Source organism: Palaemon carinicauda, chromosome 6 (genome assembly GCF_036898095.1).
Source record: "Palaemon carinicauda isolate YSFRI2023 chromosome 6, ASM3689809v2, whole genome shotgun sequence".
Taxonomy (NCBI): Eukaryota; Metazoa; Arthropoda; class Malacostraca; order Decapoda; family Palaemonidae; genus Palaemon; species Palaemon carinicauda.
In genome coordinates, this window is record NC_090730.1 from 168991780 (window position 1) to 169010368 (window position 18589).

General features: G+C 39.8%; 1 protein-coding gene across 1 annotated transcript in view; it reads right to left on the reverse strand.

Moving 5' to 3' along the window:
- Arp10 (Actin-related protein 10) overlaps window positions 1-16847 on the reverse strand; it is a 47862-nt gene extending 31015 nt beyond the window's left edge. Inside the window, exons 1-3 of the mRNA XM_068375707.1 lie at window positions 16650-16847; window positions 14681-14833; window positions 110-218 (exon numbers count right to left, since the gene is read on the reverse strand). Of these exons, the coding sequence (XP_068231808.1) occupies window positions 110-218; window positions 14681-14833; window positions 16650-16735 (348 nt within the window). The 5' untranslated portion in view covers window positions 16736-16847. The remainder of the gene's footprint in view (window positions 1-109; window positions 219-14680; window positions 14834-16649) is intronic.
- Window positions 16848-18589: the final 1742 nt, after the last annotated feature.

Genomic DNA, 18589 nt, shown 5'->3' on the forward strand with positions numbered 1-18589 from the left:
TCCAAAGTGCATATTATTCATTAACCTTGATTGGATTCAGTGGCTAAGTTGATGTTTACACCAGTTTCAATGTTATCAAAATAAATGGAAGCTAGTAATTCTAACATACCTCATAATGCCTGAAGAGAACCTTAGCGATGGTATTGCGAATTTTGGAGGGGCTTAACACATTCTCAACGACGACAACACGGCGATCTTTTGGATTGACAAGAAGATGTCTGCGAAAGGGCAAAATTTATAGTAAATCCTTAACACTACTTTCCCTTTTTTCATGATTTAAGGAAAGCTCAAAATTTTGAAGCCTTGATACAGTATTTCATACATAATAACTTCTTACTTTCACTTTTGCTTTAACAAGTGGATATGGTAGATACTCTTATAGCTGAATTGTCTACATGTCACACATGTGCTCCAATAACTGGGATGGGCAGAAAACATTTCTGAATTTTGGATATTCAAAATATTTATAAAATCTAGTTCTTTTAACAAGCATTGATTCAGCTGTCATTTCTTTCAGGAGACTCCTATGAAGTTAGTGCAAACAATTTATTCTTATTCCTAAACTTAGATATATGGCTTCTAGCACCATCATATTTCCTTGGAGTAACAGTTTTACTTATACATGTCTCTACAGAGCACTATTAAACAATTTGATTTATCTTGGGGCATTCATAGAAGGCATTGGAGAGGGCACATCAGGCAACAGACCCATTAACGTATGGATAACGGTGGGAAAGAAGAAAAGAAGATTGTTGAAAAATGGTTACATTGGCATAAAAGTACTCAGGAGAGATGAAATTATAAAACAAAAAGTTATAGTCTTATCCCAAAATGCTACAAGATCGGTATATCAATTGCGAAAACTGAAAACTATGATGGAAATCCACCTTACTGTTTTCTTTAGCACAAAATCTGATGCAGAAATATGCAGCAAAATTCTCAGTTATCACTATGAATCTCCCCTGCAACAATTTCTTGATCTTAAAAGTAGGCAGCATCAGGATTCTTGGAATGAATATTGTACAATTACGAGGATTAAAACTGGTAGGCGAGAATGACCATGAATGGGAGGTAAATCAGTTGTTGTCGCGGATGATACTGTACTGGTAGCAGACACAGAAGAGAAGCTTGACCGACTAGTGACAGAATTTGGAAGGGTGTGTGAGAGAAGGAAGTTGAGAGTTTATGTGGGTAAGAGTAAGGTTATGAGATGTACGAGAAGGGAAGGTGGTGCAAGGTTGAATGTCATGTTGAATGGAGAGTTACTTGAGGAGGTGGATCAGTTTAAGTACTTGGGGTCTGTTGTTGCAGCAAATGGTGGAGTGGAAGCAGATGTACGTCAGAGAGTGAATGAAGGTTGCAAAGTGTTGGGGGCAGTTAAGGGAGTAGTAAAAAATAGAGGGTTGGGCATGAATGTAAAGAGAGTTCTATATGAGAAAGTGATTGTACCAACTGTTATGTATGGATCGGAGTTGTGGGGAATGAAAGTGATGGAGAGACAGAAATTGAATGTGTTTGAGATGAAGTGTCTAAGGAGTATGACTGGTGTATCTCGAGTAGATAGGGTTAGGAACGAAGTGGTGAGGGAGAGAACGGGTGTAAGAAATGAGTTAGCGGCTAGAGTGGATATGAATGTGTTGAGGTGGTTTGGCCATGTTGAGAGAATGGAAAATGGCTGTCTGCTAAAGAAGGTGATGAATGCAAGAGTTGATGGGAGAAGTACAAGAGGAAGGCCAAGGTTTGGGTGGATGGATGGTGTGAAGAAAGCTCTGGGTGATAGGAGGATAGATGTGAGAGGCAAGAGAGCGTGCTAGAAATAAAAATGAATGGCGAGCGATTGTGACGTAGTTCCGGTAGGCCCTGCTGCTTCCTCCGATGCCTTAGATGACTGCGGAGGTAGCAGCAGTAGGGGATTCAGCATTATGAAGCTTCATCTGTGGTGGATAATGTGGGAGGTTGGGCTGTGGCACCCTAGCAGTACCAGCTGAACTCGGTTGAGTCCCTGGTTAGGCTGGAGGAACGTAGAGAGTAGAGGTCCCCTTTTTTTGTTTTGTTTCATTTGTTGATGTCGGCTACCCCCCAAAATTGGGGGAAGTGCCTTTGGTATATGTATGTATGTAAGAGGTTTAAAGGTCGCTCATGAATGGTAGAGGCAAGGGACAGTGACACTGCCCTAGCAAGCAGAACAATTCTCTACAGACTGACCATATAAATATATATATGATCCGCACCCAAGCCACCTCTCCATCCAAGCTAGGACCAGGGAGGGACAAGCAATGGCTGTTGATGACCTATTGGCTCTCCCAAAAGCCCCATCCTTTGCTCACAAGGATGGTGAGGTTGCAGCCACTCAAGGAACTAACATGTTTTAGCGGGACTGTAACCCCAGTCAGGGACGTTACCAATTAGGCCACTTCAAAGTTAAACTAAAGAGGGATTAGAGTACATCCTTTCCTAAGGTCCTGTTTTTTTTTTTTTTTTTTTTTTTTTTAACCATTGTCAATTGGGGGTGTGATGATTTCCATGGTCTTCTTTTCAATAGTGCATTTGATTTCTGGAATCTGGGCCATATGGCCTGGTGCTAGGGCCATGGAAGTCATTCAGTGAAAAGGTGCATCTAAGGGGAAACCTCTATTTTGCACTATGAAATATAAAAGTTGAAAGAGGTTGGACAGCAAGATGGCTTTCCAGAAGTGGAACAAGTGACTGGAATGAAATATACTGTATATAAAAGTGGACTGGGGTGCCTACACAAAGGATCAGGTACTTCTCCTTCTTCCTGATCAATGCAGAAACCTTCGTAGATCGGATTACGTGGAAATGTCAATCTCGGATATGTTGATAAATTCATAATTGGCTAAAATGTCCAAATCCTCCTGTTTATGCTATTAGCTGGCACTTTGACTTTAAACAATTGAGGCTTTACTCATGTGGCTCATCAGTGCAACATCAAGTCATGAAATATTGCAGACCACAGAAGTTTCAAACAAAGATAAAAAAGAAAAATATTGACAGCATTCCTTTCACTATATGACATCCATTACTTCAAGCTGAAATTTTGGCATTTAAAGATGTCAGAGAATGCTATTAGAAAGATGAGCTGAAAAGTGGAAAAGCTCCAGGATGCTAAAAGTGATTGTTATAAAGCATTTGACAAACCAATCACTGATAAGTTGACCAGAGTATATTAAACTATAATAAAGGGAGAGGTATGACCCAAATAGAGAAAAAATGATATTTTCATTATAAAATAAATTTTTGAATATACTTACCCGATGAATATATAAATAGCTGACGTCTCCGACGGCCCGACAGATTCCAAAAAACTCGCGAGCGATCGCCATGAAGGTAGCGGGTGTGCCCACCAGCGCCGACTATCGGCCAGATACCGCATATACTTCTCAACCACTCCAGTTCTTCTCAGTCCGCAGGGTCTCTATCGGGGAGGAAGGGAGGGCCTTTAATATTATATATTCACCGGGTAAGTATATTCAAAAATTTATTTTATAATGAAAATATCATTTTTAAATATTAAACTTAGCCGGTGAATATATAAATAGCTGATTCACACCCATGGTGGTGGGTAGAGACCAGTATTATAACAATAAAGGCGTATATGCTCAAGAGTTTTTGACAAATATTTCATAAAAACAAACTTAAGTATAGGTACCTGGTAAGGAAGCTGACTCTGATGATTACTCTGCCTCATTAGTCCGCTTTCCTCACGAAGCCCAGCCATCCTCTCAGGATGCTGAAAGACTCCCAGGAGCTGTTATATCCAGGGCGAACACCCCTATAACAGGACCTCATCAATACCCTTAATCTGGGCGCTCTCAAGAAACAACATTTTGACCACCCGCCAAATCAAAAATATTGCGAAAGACTTCTTAGTCTCCCGTACAACCCAAAATAAGATTAAAAATTTCAAGAGTAGATTAAAAGGATATTGGGATTAAGGGAATGTAGTGGTAGAGCCTTCACCCACTACTGCACTCGCTGCTACGAATGGTCCCAGTGTGTAGCAGTCCTCATAAAGAGTCTGGACATCTTTCAAGTAATATGAAGCGAATACCAACTTGCCTCTCCAAAAGATCGCGTCCATAATACTTTTAATGGATCTATTTTGCTTAAACGCTACTGAAGTTGCTATCGCTCTAACTTCATGAGCCTTGACTTTAAGTAAATTACGATCCTTTTCACTTAAATGTGTGTGCCTCCCGAATCAAAAGTCTAATAAAATAAGACCACGCATTCTTAGACATGGGCAAAGAGGGCTCTTTAACGGAGCACCATAAAGCCTCTGAACAACCTCGTAGCGGTTTAGTTCTGGATAAATAAAATTTAAGAGCTCTAACGGGGCACAGCACTCTTTCAACTTCATTCCCCACAATCTCAGAAAGACTGGTGATTTCAAATGATTTAGGCCAAGGACGAGACGGAAGTTCATTCTTGGCCAAAAAACCAAGTTGAAGAGTGCATACTGCTTTATTAGTGGAGAAGCTGATGTTCTTGCTAAAAGCATGTATCTCACTAACCCTTTTAGCTGAAGCCAAGCTCACCAAAAAAAGTGTCTTGAGGGTAAGATCCTTCAGGGAGGCTGAATTTAATGGTTCAAACCTGTCTGACATAAGGAACTGTAGGACCACGTCCAAGTTCCAAGCAGGAGTCGAAATATGACGCTCCTTGGAAGTCTCGAAAGACTTAAGCAGGTCTTGGAGATCTTTGTTATTAGAAAGATCCAAACCCCTATGCCTGAAAACAGAAGCTAACATGCTTCTGTAGCCTTTAATGGTGGATGCAGAGAGGGAGCGACCGTTTCTCAGATAAAGCAGAAAATCCGCAATCTGCGCTACAGAGGCACTTGGAAGAGGAAATAGAGGAGGACTTGCACCAGTCTCTAAATACCTCCCATTTCGACTGATAGATCCTGATGGTAGAGGATCTTCTAGCCCTCGCGATCGCTCTAGCTGCCTCCTTCGAAAACCCTCGAGCTCAAGAGAGTCTTTCGATAGTCTGAAGGCATTTAGACGAAGCGTGGGGAGACTTTGATGAAATCTCTTTACGCGAGGCTGTCGCAAGAGATCCATCCGCAACGGCAGACTTCTTGGAACGTCTACCAGCCATAGAAGTACCTCTGTGAACCACTCTCTCGCGGGCCAGAGTGGAGCAACCAACGTCCACCTGGTCCCTTCGTGAGAGGTGAACTTCTGCAGCACCTTGTTTAGGATCTTGAAAGGTGGAAAGGCATAAACGTCCAGGTGAGACCAGTCCAGCAGGAAAGCGTCTATGTGAGCTGCCTCTGGATCTGGAACTGGAAAGCAGTAAGTCGAGATCCTCTTTGTCAGTGAAGTCGCAGAAAGATCTATGGTGGGTTGACCCCATGTCATCCATAGCTTCTCGCACACAGTCTTGTGCAACGTCCACTCCATGGAGATGACTTGTCCTCTTCTGTTGAGGCAGTCCGCCAAGACATTCATTTTTCCTTGCACAAATCTCGTCAAAAGAGAGATGTTACTTGCCTTAAATGGAGTTCCTTCTGATCCGCGGACCAAAGACCCGAGCATTCCAGACTGTCCAGTGGAGCTCCCTAACCCAAATCCGATGCATCTGAATACAACACTTGGTTTGGGTTCTTGACCGCAAGAGAAAGACCTTCTCGAAGTCTGATGTTGCTGTCCCACCAAGTCAGACATGTCTAGACTGAGTTGGAGATTGGGAAAGAGATACTCTCTAAGCCCTTCTCCTTGTTCCAATGGTTTAGGTGAAATTGGAGAGGGCAAAGGTTGAGTCTCCCCAGAGAGATAAACTACTCCAGCGATGAAAGAGTTCTCACGAGGCTCGTTCAAACTCTTACAGAGCAACTGTTTTTCTCTTGCAAGTGACGGACTTTTAACAGAGCTTGTTCCATTCTTGTGGGAGACGAAAAGGCCCGAAAAATCCGACACTGTATCTCCATTCCCAAATAAAGAATAGTCTGGGATGGAGTACTGTAAGTTACGACTTCTCTACGTTCACTATGAGACCTAGCTCCTTGGTTAGGTCTAATGTCCATTAGAGGCTCTCCAGACAGCGATTTAATGACGACGCCCTGATTAGCCAGTCGTCAAAATAAAGGGAGGCTCTGAATCCTCAAAAAATGTAGAAAGCTTACAACATTTTGCAAGGGCCTTGTAAAAACAAGAGGAGCAGGAAAGAGGCCGAAGCACAGTGCTCGAAATTGGTACATTACTTTCCCGTCCACAAACCTCAGATGTTGTTGAAAGTTTGGATGAATCGGGATGTGGAAGTATGCATCCTGAAGGTCGAGAGAGACCATCCAGTCGCCTTCCCTTACTGCTGCCAAGACAGATTTGGTAGTCTTCATCATGAACTTTGTCTTGACAATGAACACATTGAGCGCACTTACATCTTAAGTACTCCTGCAGTGAACGTGGCTGCCAGATCATTGGAGCCATCCCTGATAGCCTTGTTCCTGCAGTGAACGTGGCTGTCAGATCATTGGAGCCCTCCCTGATAGCCTTGTTCAAGCATGACATAATTGTACAGCAATACATTGACAGCTGGAGAGACCTTCTTACTTAAGGCTCCCAGGGACCAATCCAACAAATAAAAACTTCAAACGCTCGAAAAAACTCCTAACAGGAGATGGTCTAGCTCTGAAGCAGACCATAAAATCTTGGAGCGTCTCATGGCTAGACGACGAGGAGAGTCCACTAGGCTTGAGAAGTCTCCCTGGGCAGAGGCAGATACTCCCAAGCCGAGAACTTCTCCTCGAGCTTCTCCTGTGTCACACCGGACGCCCGAGCGAGAAGCTAATTAAGAAGGAGGAAAAGCAAAAGCAAACTTTCCTAAACTTCTCCTGGATTCCAACCAGTCTCCCAGAAAGAGCATGGCCCTCTTGGAAGAACAAGAGAGAACTGACTTCGTAAATGTAGGAGTCGAAGAAAGTCATGCCAAGAGTAAACTCAGACGGCGGAGCAGCCGTTACAAAACAAGTAGGACAAAATTTCACTAAAGAAATTCATAAATAAAATACAAGGGATTGTTGGACCACCCTAGGTTACTCCTCTTCTGAATGACTCCCCAAAGGTACATTAGTTGAAAGGGGGTCATCAACTTCTTCAGAAGGCACATCATCTGATAAATCTAAAGTCTTGCGAGAAGGAGATTTATATTCAGAATGACGTGAAGGAAAAGCCTGACAGGCTACATCAACTTGTATATGAACAGAAGTTAAAGTTGGAGGGTCGATGTCACGTTGTGACTGCAGAGAATGTTATTCTACTACACGTCGTGACAGAAGTAACTGACGTTCAAACGTCCCGTAGTAACAGCGGTGACTGCTGTTCGATGCTATATCGTGACTACGATGACTGACCCTCGACGTCACGTCATGTCTACGGTGTCTACCGCTCAACGTCACGTCGTGTCTGCGGTGTCTGCAGCTCAACGTCCCGCTGTGACTGCGGTGGCTGACGTTCAAAGCGATCAAAGTTACATCGAGATTTATGCTCCGCATCTCGTTTAACAGCAAAGCTGTCACTAGGGATAACGTCAGCGTGGCGTAACAAAGCTCGTCTAGAAGGTTGAAGACCCAAATCACGTATCCCAGAACCGTGACGTACAAAAAGCAAAGGATCCTTTCGCACAGGAACAGGATCGAAAGCTTCTATTAAAGAAGAAAGCTTTAACAGCATATCTTGCAAAACACTTAACTTCGGATCAACCTGTGACTGCGGTGGCTGACGTTCAAACGTCATGTAGTAACAGCGGTGACTGCTGATCGATGCTATATCGTGACTACGGTGACTGACACTCGACGTCACGTTGTGTCTACGGTGTCTACCGCTCAACGTCACGTCGAGTCTGTGGCAGAAACGTCTGTACATGAACGTCATCGCTATGAACGGGACTCTCATGATGACTACATCTAGGACGTTGAACTTGTTCTGAAGAAACTAATAAACGTTTCACCGTCTCGAAACTTTACGCCCAGGCTTTTAAAGAGACGAATCATCGGAAGACGAGGAGAAACTTCGTCTCTCCTGTCTTATGGCAAGGACGTGCCTGACGAGCAACGTCTGATACCTTTGAGGGAACGTCTGTTCATTGGTTTACACTCCTCACTCCCTTAGGTCCTACGACATTCCTTCTCCCTGGTGCAGGGGAGCCTGAAAGAGGTCTCGGACTAGGCAAGTGACAAGCACGAACAAACGAACCCTCCGCAACACAGAACATGTTTTTTGCACTTACTTCACTGATATCGCATTTTTTAATAATTTCACATTAGACATGAATAAAACTGATTTCTACCTGAAGCACGCAATTCTCCCTTAAATCAAAAGGTTAGAATTGCGAAAAGAGTCGTATAATGTAAGCACATTAGTACAAAATGAAACACACATGCAAAAATCAATAAACATATACATATATATCGAATAAAACGGAAATATATAAAGTTAAAAAGATCAGTAACTGGGGATGAGACTAAACACTAGTTCACTAAGGACTACGTTTTCAATCTCTCACCGTACAGTGCCTTGGGACGAGAATAAAAACTAAAACGTTTTATCCTCTCTCCCCGTACAGAGACTTGGGACGAGAGTAAAAAACTGAATCGAGAACAACGTTACTCGCTCCCAAACTCCTTGTACAGAGACTTGGGACTAGAATAAAGATCGGATCGTTCTCTCTTTCTCTCTCTCTCTCTCTTGTCACTCACAAGAGAATGGCCCACTCACCCTTCGTCAATAACAGGTTATTTGACTAAAGGAAAAAACTGAAAGGACTCAGAAATTGAAAATTAACATGTTCCTTTAAATTAGTATCTAAAAAACTTCAGTTTGAAAGAAGAATGAACAAAACGTCAAAATAGATTTACTCTTTCTGCAAAGTGAAACTGTGATTCTCTCTTTCTCTATCGTAACGATAGAGCGCAAACTGCGTAGCATAAATAAACCAAACGTTAGTTCATCTTTGAAAAACAGCACGAAGACTATTCAAAGAATAAATTTCTTAAAATATTTTCTAAAAATATTCATCTCATCACTCTTACAGAGCAACTGTTTTAATCTAAACAAAAATAAAAGTTGAATGGGCTCAACGTTGTTTAACTTCGTTTTCCAAGTTAGGACTGCCTACAAAGAATAGGTAAAGGCCGCATATAAACAAAAACATAAAATTTATCTCGATGTTTAGTATAAATGGAAAGCTAATCGAAGAGGCCTAATAAAGGCGGGTGAGATATAAAATATATAGAGGTAACTCTATAAATATCAACAATAATTTATAAAGTGATAAAATAATTACTAAAAGCCTTTAACACACTTCCGTACACTGAGGGAAGGGTCGGCCATCTTTTCTCTATGGAAAAACCAGAGCGAGATTAAAAAAGCAAGGGCAAAAAACTTTTCCTCTCCTTCAAAAGCATTTCTTTTGAAGATAGTATTGAATAATCCAACACGGCGAAAGCAATAAAACCAAAACCAAGTACTTCACCAATTCGGTAGAAAACTCGAGGTCTAGAGCGAGCGGAACCAATGTTGTCGGTGACACCGACAGAGAAGAACTGGAGTGGTTGAGAAGTATATGCGGTATCTGGCCGATAGTCGGCGCTGGTGGGCACACCCGCTATCTTCATGGCGATCGCTCGTGAGTTTTTTGGAATCTGTCGGGCCGTCGGAGACGTCAGCTATTTATATATTCACCGGCTAAGTTTAATATTTAAAAACTAGTGTAGTGTAATCTATCAAGGAACAAGAAAATAAAAAAATAAATAAAAAGGGAAGCACTACATTATAAAATTCACATTTCTTAAAAATTCTTACTTTTCCTAACTACAACCCTGAGTTACTGAGATTAACAAACAATTCTTTCTCACTCAAGGGGTTAACTACTGCAATGTAATTGTTCAGTGGTTACTTTCCTCTTGTTAAGGGTAGAAGAGACTTTAGACCATAGTTCTCTAGTCTTGGGTAGTGCCATAACCTAAGTACAATGGCCTTCCACTGTCTTGGATTAGATTTCTCTTGCAGGAAGGGGGGGGGGGGGTTACTCTCGGGCACGCTGTTCTATCTTATTTATCTTTGGTTTTTTTTTGTTCTTTTTTTATTAAGTTTTTATAGTTTATATGTGAAGGATCTAATACAGTATAATTTTGCTGTTCTTGAAATATCTTATTTTGATTCTTTAGTCTTCTCTTGTAGTTTATTTATTTCCTTGTTTCCTTTCCTCACAGGGCTATTTTTCCTTGTTGGAGCCCTTGGGCTTATAGCATCTTGCTTTTCCAACCAGGGTTATAGCCTAGCTTGTAATCATAGTAATAATAACTAGAATATGCTTTCAGTGAAACTGGACACGGCGATTAGAACTTTCATGAGGTGGCGGTAGTTACTGCTGGGTGGCAGGGGTGCCCCGTCCACTCGACATACTACTGAGCTCCCCCTTTGATCTTAAACCTAGGACTTGTGGGATGCTTGAGGTGGGAAGTGTAACTTCAAAGACTATTTGTTCCTAAACAAATACAAACCACCGTCTTTTATTAGGGAACCAAAATGGTTGTTTACCATCCCGGGAAATGTACCAAAGCACATTGGTCCAGTACAAGAGTAAAAGTGAGGACCCTTGTCGTGAAGATGCAGCAGGTGTTAGGCTAGGTTACCACCAGAAATTGCTAAACGCTAAAGGAAAACTTCTTATCGACGCCCATTCTAAGGAAGGGGAGGATTTTGGGTCAACACTGTTTCTCCCACGAAACCATGCAGAGTGGTCAATGTCCTTTGAGACTCTACCCAATCAGTTTTTCTGTGCTTCGGTGACTAATTTCTCTTCCTCTTTAAGGGAGCACATCTAGAGGCCTGGTAACATGCAAGACAAAAGAAACAGGAGCAGATTAATTCCCTATGTTGATTGTCCAGGCTAGTGGAAAATAGAGGCACTCTTCTTCCCTGTCACCAGGAAGTGTGCTCAGTTCCGAAATTTCTTCTTGAAGAGAAAACAAATAAGGGATATGGCATTTAAATGATAATAAGCGAATGCAGAGGTCAAGAGAAGGTGTCTGCTTCAACTGAAACATGAGGACAAGTGGGAAGGTCCCTTGTTGCTCTCTGGCCCTAAAGAATGTGAGAATCTTGTGCTGAAGATCGGCCTTCGAGTGCCAGAAACCTCTGAACGCTCAGAAAACCTCATTACATTGTCATAGTGCTGGAGAAAATTATGTGACCGGTGCACTTTCCCTTGAACGTTCCGTAGAAGGGTTTGAGAAGTCCAACAGCATCTTATTTCACCAGGAGGTCACCATTTCAAGTAATAACCAGGCCAAATAGTATGGCAGTTGACCAGTCTCTGTAGGACTACTATAGTCTACTATGGATAGGAGACGAGAATGTCTCCCTTGCTAATTGATGCCCCGACATTCCTGCTGCTGGGCTTCCGCCTACCTAGAAGACTTTCTGGAGCTTTCAGATTGAAAAGGGTGAGGGTGACCCCCACCTCTTGACAAAAGAGCAAGTGCTGTCTCTTGCAAGACCGAGTACTAGAGGGAGCTACATATAAAACAATTCCATGGTGGGTATGATCCCAGTACGTACTGCTCCTTCTGGTACGCACTGTTTCTCTCAGTACATACCTTCCTTCAAGGGGTGAGGTGTAAGTGGAAAGAACATTGGAAACACTGCTATATGGCAAGTCATTTCACAAGATATCTTCTTCAGATGAAGTGCAAAGCTCGATCGAGGACATTGGTTTTAGTATTGTGACTAAACACAGGTGCATAAGCAACATATACCGAGGTTTCTTTCCTTTAGAGAAAAATCATCCAGGAAGGGGTAAAAAGAATAGAACCCTTCATCCTGATTAAAAGTGATTGTGACCAGCTCTGTATATGAGTTGCTCATGCTGATGTTTCTTCCTGTTACAGGACAACTCTCAGCAGTCACTCAAGATGGGAGGTTATGGTACATCAAACTTTATCACATTGGGAAAGAAGCAGGAGTCACAAGTTTGCAACTCCTTTTGAACGGACTCCCTGGACTACTTCTACTCGTTCTTCTTTTTAGCAGTAGTAGTTTGCCTACAATCATCACCCTCCTCATTGAGTCATCACACTCATGTTCGTCTATCGTGGAGAAAAAGGTGCACGTAGAACGAAGTATGTTGGCACATGAGAACTAGTAAACAACCTGCGCTCTCCAAGTGACAGGTAGGGGAGATACACACGTATAACCTGCTCCTAGTGTAGAAGGCAAGAGGTCGGCAGCTTTCACTATGCTCTTAGAAGGCAAGAGGTCGGCAGCTTTCACTATGGTCTTAGAAGGCGAGAGATCCCTTTTCAAATTATTTTTTTCTCCAGTTGTATTACATCCAATGGTCCTCTGGCAAATCCTTACATTCCTGCCACGTGGCAGATAAACACTGTTGGCCGCTGCAAGGAGTGCAGGATGACTGGGGACCAAACTCGTGGCGACTCATAGAAGTGCCGCAACGTTGGTCAGTATGCCCAGGGTATTACATGAAGAAAACAAAACAAGGAACCATAAAAATGATAAACACCAATATACCATGAGAAGCACAAAGAAAATACAGATAAACACAACACAAAGGTCAGGTCGGATCACAGGAAGTGGATGACTGGTCAAACCCATGGCTGGGACTAGAATGGCAATTTGGGTCATGAGGGAGAATAAGGTAAACCCCCTTATCCCTAACATTCTCGCTACTAACCCACACAGGATGCTATATTTTTCTCCCAGCCGGGTCAGCAGTGCTGAGCTTACTCCTACTTAAAAAGATGAGGGATTGTATTTGTAACAGAACAAAGGAAAGAGAGCAATAATTCAATAATAATGAGAGCATTTAAAATTAATGCAAGCAACACAAACCTGATGTTGACAAAAAGGAAGCAAAAGAAAAAATTAATAAAAAAAATGACTGGAAATTCTGCAGGAGATAAGTATTTATAAAGCTAATACTAATCATCAAATTTTGACATGTGTCACAGGGGCTCAGAACCGCAAAATATCTACTGCACTTACTAGGGGGTTTTTCATACCCGATTTTTTGGAATATGACCTGGTAGGTGACAGTTATTAGTAACGAAAGCACTATGGTATAGTATGTTCGGTGAAGCTAACATAAAATTAACACTCCTCACTCAGTTTATGAAAATAATCTGTACAAAATATGCCTCAAAAAAAAAAAAAAAAAAAAAAAAAAAAATTGATTATGAATTTTTTTTACTGGATTAATGAAGCTGGGATACATGGCTGGGTGTTGGGTCCTGAAAGGACATTCAGTGCTCAAGTGGAACTGAGGAAAGCACCCTGCAGTTACAGAATAGCTTTACAGTTAGCCTCTGTCTTCGTGGGTTCTGACATTGCGACTTCGTTTTTTTAGCAGAACAAAGATAGGTATAATATTTAAATAAAGTTTCAATTACTCGCAGTTAGGACTGCCATGAGCAGCCCAACATTTTCAAAATGTCCGTGCTTCTTTGCACTTAGCCTTTATACCATTCCTATCCCAGCACAATGCCATTTCTCTGGCTAACTCGGTCTTACTCTCTCAGCATCCAACAGGCGAGTCTTTTTTCATGTGTTAATTTACGAATTTGTTACATAAGAATTTTTACTGTACAGTACATATACTGTATGTGTAACGTACACTTCCCGTTCAATGCTGTATGTGTAGCGTACACTTCCCGTTCAATGAACACTTCTACTATGCATCATGCGTCACTAGATTTCATTGTGTAGAACGTAGTAAACTGTAAGTGGTGTTATATGTGAACTGTACAATACAGTTACAGTATTTAGTTTATCAAATTCTTACAGTTGCAATTGTCATAGGATAAACATTCATACATTCATTGAAAAAGAATTACCAATAGTGTATTTACAGCACTATACTGTATGCAAAATACAGTACTGTGTAGTAGATACAAGCTACATGTTAGGTGACGAGGTGGTAGGGCTGTTAGGTGACCTCGTGAAGGCAGCGATCACTTATAAGTGATATGTCGTCTCACCTTAGGTAATTAAGCTGTACATACTGTAGTGCTAGCACTGTGCATATATTACAGTACTGTATTATACAGTATGGTATAAGCGAGCATTGTCAGATAAGAACAACAGTTTCTTAATGTTACTTATATACAGGGTGGTGGAAATGTGCTGAAGCTTTGTTAGTACAGTAATGTACAATTACCTTTGTAAAGTACAGTAATATAAACTACAATACTGTGATAAAAACCACGTCAAAACAATGTAGTACAATACTGTGGGTTACCTAGTGTGTAAGTCAACTGTGTGCCGGCAATGGTCTGTGTTTCAATGGGTTATGAGTCGTCTTACCGTAGGGCATCAATTTTGCACGGAATTTTGTCCTTCGCATTTGTCTGTGACCTTTTCCTGATGATGATGGGGGGCCAACTGTATTGGCATAAATACGCATTTGCACAGAAACTTTCGTAACTCATTTTTTATTTTTGTCGCTTCTTTTCTGGTTACCATCAGGTTTGTTTTTCTTACATTCATTTTAAATGCTCTCATCATTAGTGCTCCTTTCCATTTCATACATTTCTGATCTCTGCCTTTGATAAAGGAACTTATAAAGCAAGGAGGAATATAATGGCATTAAATACATTAATACACTACAAGAAAACAAAATACTAAAAATAGCATACCTAAAATAAAGCTTATGAATGAAATCTACCAAATGATGCCTCAGCTCCTCTTCATCTTCATATTCAAAAACAGGAACATATTTGCCACTTTTTCTGCACAACACCTCAGACTTTAAAATGACTCTGGGCCCACTTTCACCTGCAAATCCTGCCCTGTGAAAGAAATTTAAATTCAATTTATATTGTAAAGACAAAAAGATTAGACAGTTTATTTCTATACAGAATTTCTAATTGTGAGATATAGTGAACGCATAAGAAAATCTATATCTAAATATTTGGTTTCTTGGTTGAGACTATGTACAAAATTATGTTAATTTACTCTTCTACTACTCTCCTCTCCTCTCCCTCTCTTACCTTATATATTTGTGGGATAAGAATGTCAACCCCTAAAAAAAGGCATGGTTCTTTATGTAAGATAATACAGTAAGAGTAAGAGACTGATCTTTTACAAATACAGTAAGAGTAAAACTGATCTTTTACAAACACAGTAAGAATAAGAGACTGATCTTTTATAAACACAGTAAGAATAAGAGACTGATCTTTTACAAATACAGTAAGAGTAAGAGACTGATCTTTTACAAGTACAGTAAGAGTAAGAGACTGGTCTTTTACAAAAATACAGTAAGAGTAAGAGACTGATCTTTTACAAACACAGTAAGAATAAGAGACTGATCTTTTCCAAATACAGTAAGAGTAAGAGACTGATCTTTTACAAACACAGTAAGAATAAGAGACTGATCTTTTCCAAATACAGTAAGAGTAAGAGACTGATCTTTTACAAACACAGTAAGAATAAGAGACTGATCTTTTACAAATACAGTAAGAGTAAGAGACTGATCTTTTACAAACAAACACAGTAAGAATAAGAGACTGATCTTTTACAAATACAGTAAGAGTAAGAGACTGATCTTTTACAAGTACAGTAAGAGTAGGAGACTAATTTTTTACAAAGTGCAATGAAACATGCTGCTGCACTTCATTTATATTGAGGCAAGAAAACTACACATACCAAAATTATAACATACACTTTATATTTCATAATTACAAACTTTCCTTACTTTTACAGAAACTATAATACTCTATTTAGGCATACTGACCAGTCCTTTTGGAATTTGGTGTATGATACTCAACACCTCGAAGGGGACTTCCCAATAGTTTCTTTTTAGGCTATAATATCAGTAGGTAATAGGGACTTCATAAAAAAACATTTCAGCCTGAATAGGCCAATCAGTTACCTTTGACTAGAATACCATCTCAAACTTGGTACTGATAGTACCCTATAGTTGCTTACCTCCACCTGAGTTAGATCCTAAGAATTAAGCTATGCTATGTTAAGTATTACAATACAGTACTCATTCACGTGGAACGAAGACACAAGGATGTCATAATGTCATGACCCATAGAATCATATATCACATACTGTAGTATGCCTGTATGCCTAATTTAAAGGTTGGTCGTGAATCATAGATGTAAAGGACAGTTACACTGCACTAGCAAGCAGGACAATGCCCAAGAGACTGACCCTATATGCATATAATCAGCACCAAGAGCACCTCTCCACCCAAGCTAGATCCAGGGAGGGCAAGGCAATGGCTGCTGATAACTCAGTAGGTAGACCTATTGGCACCCACTAGCAATCACCAGGCAGAGACATTAACAACAGGCCATATTTTATAAGTATACGTAGCTATTTAACATTAGGGATAAACGTAGTGCGTTGGGACAAGGTAAGATAAGAAAAGAATACGGTAATCTAATGGGCGGCAGGGCCCAGTAAGTAAGGATATGGCCCCTACGTTAGGTGGTGTTTTCCTCTCTGGAAATGTAGTTTATCAATCTTTCCCCACGAACTACAAAGGCTCCTACCATTCTAATACACTTATCATCAATTGCTTCTTATTTCATTGATGAATTACCATACAGACAACCCTGAGCAAGGTTTACCCAACCTTGCCAATCGTTTACTTACTTCGTATATCCTGTTCCAAAGTCAAACACAACTGTAGTATTCTTTTCATTCATAAGACCTATTGTAAGACCTTCAAATAACGGCATGGTGATGTTAGAATATGCTAGCAAATGTCACTTAAATTACAAATATAAACGGAATAAACTATGGCCAAAAGGCCGTCGTGAACAAGGCGAGTTTTGTTTACAAGTGACGTCATCTGTCATTTCGGTAATCCTTAAATTCGTGAGTTTTGTATTATTATTTCAGTTTAGATATTTTAGTTTAGGAAATTCTTAATAAGATAATATGCACTTTAAAAGTTTGTTATTATATTATTACACAATAAACTAGTGTGAGATGGCAATTTGGTGTGCACGTTGAAAATTAAAATAAACTAGCGAGGTCGGGCTAAGGTATTCGGACACAATCATCACCCTCAAAAAAATACATAATTCCGAGTAAATTCCTTATTCGTAGTTTTATGGATAGATATATAAATTTCATATAATATAATGCTATCTAAAAGTTGTTTGTACATATAATGTAATTAATGTTGCATATTATCCAAACTGATCTGAAGAATGAACCCGGTACCTTTCAGCCATGTTCTAAATTCGCAAGTGCGATACGCCATCTTACCCCTCCAATTATATAATGAACACAAGAAAAAACAGAATTGAATTGCGTTACGAATTCATCTAACATTCGCCGTTGCATTACTCGAATAGAATATACCTTCTCTCCATTAATTCTTACCCTCAATATTTTTATATCACCACATTTCATTTCTTTCCCGTTAACTTAATCATGCATGCTATGTACATTTTCTTACAGGTCTATCAATCTCAGTCCTTTCAATTAAATACAATTGATTTATCTGCCAAAATAAGTGCGCATCTGTATCTTGCATTTTTATATTTACAATATCTAATTCTCAATATACTGTACATGACTATCATTCTCTCGTTCCAACTGTTGACCCGTTATCCTGATGAGCCAAAATATTCTTTATATATATATATATATATATATATATATATATATATATATACACCGTGTGAGTCGATTAAATGGTTAATGATCGCGATGAGTATGCAAAGTATATTTTTTTTAATTGTTTTATAACATATATATTATTTATTACATTAATTAATTCCGCGTAATACAGAAATATCAAACACAAATAGAATAAACTTTGAATTTTTTTTATTTTTGCGATTGTATACCTCTATTCTATTGCGTTTCGGTACCGAGACAAAGACTGCTTACGAAAGATGGGAGAGTCATCCGAAACTTTGGAGATCAATATTCCGTTAGTTTACCGTCTCCTCGCTAGATGACCCCAAGTAATACGTATGACAAACGTTCTAAAATACTTAAAATATAGAATCAAACTGAATTACTGCATAAAAATCTAACACTAAATAGAAATATGATTGGGATACATTAAGACATATTTTAACTTTATATAAAACTATTCATTATGGAGCTGGATATCTATACCTACTCGTAAGGCCATGTATAAATGTAGAAAATGGTGCTAAATGCAGCCACCAAGGGTACAAACTGGTTAAAAAAGTAGTGCCTTAAGCACACGGATCTTAAGCAATTTAGTAAGATGTCTTTAGGAAAAAAAAAACTCGGTGATAGCATGGTTATATTCTAGAATCTAATGTCATTCAGAGAAAATACGAATTTCAATTCACAAAAACTTCGTGCTTGAAATATTAAGGAAACCCTCAAAGAGTAGAGCCCATGGTAGTTAAGAACTTATGATATTTACCAAATCTTCATTAAATTTACTAACACAAATAAGGAATAACTAAGATCTCAATTGATTTATACATCAAATAAAAAGTATCAGGATATTATATTTAGGTTTTAGAGGGGAGGGGGATATTTCGGAACTTCAAAAGTTCAAAGTTGCAGTAAATGTTTTAAAGTTGAACAGGCCGATG